Source organism: Medicago sativa, chromosome 1 (assembly GCF_051527215.1).
Source record: "Medicago sativa cultivar Bolivia chromosome 1, Bolivia_mono, whole genome shotgun sequence".
Lineage (NCBI taxonomy): Eukaryota > Viridiplantae > Streptophyta > Magnoliopsida > Fabales > Fabaceae > Medicago > Medicago sativa.
In genome coordinates this window covers 5,136,920-5,142,211 of record NC_140749.1, presented here as the reverse complement: position 1 = coordinate 5,142,211, position 5,292 = coordinate 5,136,920, and the positions used below count along the sequence as shown (strand labels likewise).

The 5,292-nt window shown below is 33.3% G+C and overlaps 1 protein-coding gene across 1 annotated transcript; it reads left to right on the top strand.

Annotated features, from left to right (window-relative positions):
• On the top strand, nucleotides 1-4,618 carry LOC146951963 (B3 domain-containing protein REM16-like). The gene is made up of 5 exons (XM_085756909.1): nucleotides 1-357; nucleotides 1,081-1,494; nucleotides 2,207-2,735; nucleotides 3,664-3,839; nucleotides 4,131-4,618. Exons 1-5 carry the CDS (start codon nucleotides 235-237, stop codon nucleotides 4,401-4,403), a joined length of 1,515 nt encoding a protein of 504 aa, XP_085613035.1. The 5' UTR covers nucleotides 1-234; the 3' UTR covers nucleotides 4,404-4,618.
• Nucleotides 4,619-5,292: the final 674 nt, after the last annotated feature.

Genomic DNA, 5,292 nt, shown 5'->3' with positions numbered 1-5,292 from the left:
AAAATGGAGGACCAAAATTGCAATTAAACATTTTTAAGATATTTACTACAAAATATAAAAGTGATAGAATTAGGGTGAGAGAGTCATTCAAACATTTCGTACCGTTTGACTGCCGTTTCTTGTGAACTGCTTAAAGCCTGTACCATTTCTCTTCCGCAGTTTCTCTCGATAATACCAAAACCTTTGAACCATTTCATTCTCTCATCCTGTTCTGTTTATTTCATTCATTCATTCATGGAAGGAACTCAAAACTGTGTTGGAAGCACCAAATCATTGGAGGAAATCATTTATTGGACCCATTTTCAGTTCATCCATTTCACCCTTTTTCTGAGCATCACCCATTTTCACCATCAACTTGTAAGTACATGCACATTTAATTTTGACTTGCCCATCTCTTAAATTTTGTATCTTTTTAAAATTCATTTAACTCCACTTAATTCTCTTGAACAAATTTTCAGCTTTTCATTATTTTTTATTTTTTTTGAGGATAGCTTTTTTGTTTTGTTTGAGTCTGCATATTTTTAAAACTCCTTTAGGCTTTGTTTGCGAGTTTGGAGGGGAAGGGAAAATAGGGTTTTAGGGGGAAGAGAGTAGAGGGAAAAACAGTGAAATTTTTCATATTTGTAGAGAATGATAAATGAATATTTATCATAAATATATTTTAATTTTGAGAGTTTTTTTTTTTTTTTTTTTTTAAGGAAATTTTGAAAGTATTATAACAACATAGATTAGATTTAAAGAATTTCTCTAATCTCTCATTCAATACAATTTTGGAGTTCCTCCAATTTGAGGGAATTTTTTGTAATGATGAAAAACAATCTCACAAACAGAGTCTTAGGGTGTGTAAAAGGAGATTGCAGTGTAGGTTTTCTTGGTTTATTATTCTCTTCCTTGTTTTAAATCATGTACTTGGAATGATTAATGTTCGTTTCTCAAGCGAAAAAAAACATTTATCTAGAGTAGGTTTTCTTTGTTTATTATTCTTTTCCATGTTTCTCAAGAAAATAATAATGTTTAGCTCTTAGATTCATCAGCTCAATGTTTATTAGTCTTAAATGGACATTTATACTTTTGTTGCAGGCACTTCCGAAAACATTTTCAGACAATTTAAAGAAGAAGTTGCCAGCAAATGTGACACTTAAAGGTCCTAGCGGAATTGTGTGGAATATAGGGCTTACAACTAGAGGTGATACTATTTACTTCACGAACGGTTGGCAAAAATTCGTGAAAGACCACTCCTTGAAGCAGAATGATTTCCTTGTATTTAAGTACAATGGTGAATCACAGTTTGAGGTTTTAATCTTTAATGGAAATACTTTCTGTGAGAAGGCAGCGTCATATTTTGTTCAAAAATGTGGACAAGCTCATAGTCCTTCCAGTGGTGGTGTTGAATACAGTTCACCTGAAAAATTATGGGCGGAAGACATTTACTGGAGCTATTTCAAATTCACACATTTCACCCTATTGCTTCACACCAATTTTGAACGACAACTTGTTAGTATTTCTTTCATTCTTTTAACCTTTACCTCTTTTTCTTTCCTTCCATGTTCCACATGAATGAAAAATAAAAACGAAACCTTTCTAAAGTGTTCATATTTGGGTGTTGAGTGCATGCTGTTTTTCACCGTCATTTTTCTATTTTTTTTACTATGCCCACGTTTTAAATTTTTATCTTTTTTTAATTCCTTTAAATGCATTTAGTTCTTTTGAAGAAAGTTTTGAGCTTTTGATGATTTTTATTTTTAATAATGAGCTTTTGATTATTGGATACGCTGTTAAAGTTGGTTTTTTTTCTGCAATGATTATTATATTTTATACATATTTATTGTTGTTTTTAAATAATGGGAACTGTGGCATTAGTTGTAGATCTATTTTTTTCGTCTTCTTTCTTTCTAGTTTTGCTTTTGAGACACTTCATTATGAGTTTACATTGCAAGAGAGGAACCATGTTTTTGTGGCTATAAGGAAAAGAAAAGGAAATGGATAAGGAGATTTTAGTGCAGTTTTTCTTGGTTTATTATTCTTTTCCTTGTTCGGCAAACACTATCTATGTAAATCATGTACTTGAGATGATTAATGGCTGTTTCTCTAGCAAATAGTTATGTTTAGCTTTTCGGTATATACATTAATCTGCAAACATCCCTCTTAGGCTCTCTTGAGCTTAATGTTTCTTAATCTCATTTGGAAATTTATACTTTTATTGCAGGCACTTCCTAAAACATTTTCAGACAATTTAAATAAGAAGTTGCCAGAAAATGTGACCCTTAAAGGTCCTAGTGGAGTTACATGGAATATAAGGCTGACAACTAGAGATGGCACTGTTTACTTCGTGGACGGTTGGCAACAATTCATGAACGATCACTCGTTGAAAGCTAATGATTTCCTTGTCTGTAAGTACAATGGTGAATCGCACTTTGAGGTTTTAGTCTTTGATGGAGAAAGCTTCTGCGAGAAAGAAGCTTCTTATTTTGTCGAAAAATGCGGCCATGCTCAAACAGCACAAGGGGGTAGCAATGCATCGCAAACAAACAATTCTGTTGAAGAAGTCAATACTGCTTCTAATGCTGGTGATTCCCCTGAGCAGTTCACGGATGATGCAGTCCCTAAGACCGCAGCTATTCAGTGTCCCTTCCTACCAACCGGCAAAAGAACCAAGAGGAGAAGAAGATCACCAAAAGCTGCTAATTGGGGTGCGAGAGCACATGCTTGGGTGACTTGTAACAAGCAACACCCAGGTTAAAATATTTCTTTCTTTTCCATTAACTTTTACGATATTAAATGGAACCCAGTCAATACGAATATCTAGTGTGTATTTATGTTGACTATGATAAATTCTGATTTATATTCATATTGAATCACTAGCTAAACTTAAAGTAGCTAACCATTTTTTTTTTGGTTAACTTTGTATAACCAACCACTTTTCTTTTTTCATTTGATTTATGACTTGAATCATGTATTATTTTGATGTTCATACATGATGTATCGGCTTATAGTTTTGTTGTTATGTTACATGCTTTTACTTAAAAATGACATATCGGCCTAGTTCAAATAAATCAATTTTTCACTACCTCTATATATATTCCTCTCTCCCATGTGTGTTTCTCTCCCTATCTCTAGCTAACTTGCCAACTAAGCACTTTTATCTCGAGTGTTGTCAAATATCGGCCATGGCGGATTGTGGTGGTGGATTTTTTAACAACCGGCATGACCTATTTGTGAAGGATGACATAACCATGGTGTTTTGTGGTGGATATGGCGGCGCCTATGGGGATTTTTGGCTTTCCGTCACGGTCTGCCATCCGCCATCGATAATACTACTTCTCTTCATTTTGGCCTTTCCCTTAATGGCTATTAAACTGTCTCTCAGTCAAGTAATCTCTGGTAACCTTAATATCATCAACATAAACAAGAACTACAATTAGTTTTCCTCCTTGTGAATGTTTGAACTAAAGATTTTGATTTCCTTGACTTTTCTTATAGCCCAAGCACACCACTGCATTTGATTTCATTCTGGTTCTCAAAAATTTGTATTATAACTCATCTGATCTTCCCTAGCAAACTGATACTTGTCTAGGAAAAAGTATTTTGCATTCAAATCCAGATATTCATAACAGAGCTTATCCTTTTATTTGTAACTCATGATTGAACTGTTCAATTCCTCAGAGGCAGCCAGCCCGAATAGAAGTGGGAAGGTAGACGACCATTGTATTTTCAGCGGAGCTTCACTGTCAAAGTCAACAGCACTTGTTGAGGAAAAGATAGCCCAATCATTTTCCTCCTCATTTCCATATTTTGTTAAAATAATTAAAGCCTTCAATGTCAGTGGTTCTCGTACTATTGTGAGTTGTTCCCTTTTGTGATTTTTAATTTACCAATTGTCTTCAGTTCTGTGCAATTACAATGCTGTATTTCTCCAAGAAGTACCAATTGTTATTGTTATCATATTTTCCTTCGCTTAAAATTTTTTATTGAACGATATTGCAATTTTAACTTTCCTTCTCCTCAAATGTTTCCTATTTAAAGTTTATTGGTCGTATCATTTGTTATGCAAAGTTTTCTTCCTATTCACTGTGCTTGGCATTAACATTGAAGCTGTTGCTAATACTGATTTATAATTTGATATAATGCAGAATATACCCCATCAATTTTCGACGGCGCATCTTCCAAACAGCGATACACCGATTTTTCTTCAAAATTTGAAGGGAGAACACTGGCTTGTTAATTCTGTTACTAAAACTAAAATACATACAAGTCACTCTCTATGTGGAGGATGGATGGATTTTGTTCGTGGCAATAGCATAAAGGTTGGAGATGTCTGCATTTTCGAACTTGTACAAGAGTGTGAATTTCGTGTTCGCATCATCGCTGAGGTTGGAAAAGATGGGCTAGTACTCCCTCGTTGAAAGACTAGCTTTTAGTATTCCAACACATGATAGTTTTCACATAGAAGAAATGTAATTCTAGAAAACTAACACATCATAAGGATATTAGAATATACGATTCTCACATAATAAAGGTATTTAAAGGACCTACCTTCACCCATGGTGATATATATCAGATTCAACAATACTCTGAATCTCTTATTCATAAAAAATAAAATACTCCGAATTTCAATTTATCTCTTTCTCGTTAGTTATTTTCGTTCTCGATGGCAATAAGAATTATACCACAAGTGTCATATGCATAACAACACTCTTGTTTGTCATAAGAGACTAGGGTCAATGAAGAACCTGCATGACCATTTCGTAGCCTGTGTGACCATATCAGTTAAGTTCAACCAAGTTTTTATTTTCTTGCTCAATTTTTTCTTTCTAATTTGCTATTTGAACCAAATGCTTTAAGTTGAAAGGCACAAGTGAAATCGATCTATATCAATCAATTTTTTCTACAATCGATTGACTTGACTGGTCGAGTTATTGAGCATGTTTGTTTAGGATTATTTAATGAAAAATCATTTTCTTAAATATATTGCTTTCTTAGGCTCTTTTATCTTTTTATTGAAGTTTTTAAAGATAATCAAAACTCTTAAAAACATATGATTATAATGAAAAAAAATTATAGTAGCTTTTGAGAAGTGATACGATTTATTTTTTTGAGAGAAGAGAATTGATACGATATTAATGACTGTTATGGATGAAAGAGAATCTTAGAAAAGTGTTTTATTTTTTATATATATATTTTTTTATACAGTCTAAGCAATATACATTATATCAATGGAAAACAAAAACTTGCCAATGTTCATAAACTCCATCTCTAGATGGGTATGAGGATCAATGCCTCCTAGCATAAGAA

Coding starts and splice junctions, on each gene's coding strand:
- LOC146951963 (XM_085756909.1), top strand. CDS start 235: ATGGAAGGAACTCAAAACTGTGTTGGAAGCACCAAATCATTGGAGGAA. Junction 358..1,080: donor CCCATTTTCACCATCAACTT/GTAAGTACATGC, acceptor CTTTTGTTGCAG/GCACTTCCGAAAACATTTTC. Junction 1,495..2,206: donor CCAATTTTGAACGACAACTT/GTTAGTATTTCT, acceptor CTTTTATTGCAG/GCACTTCCTAAAACATTTTC.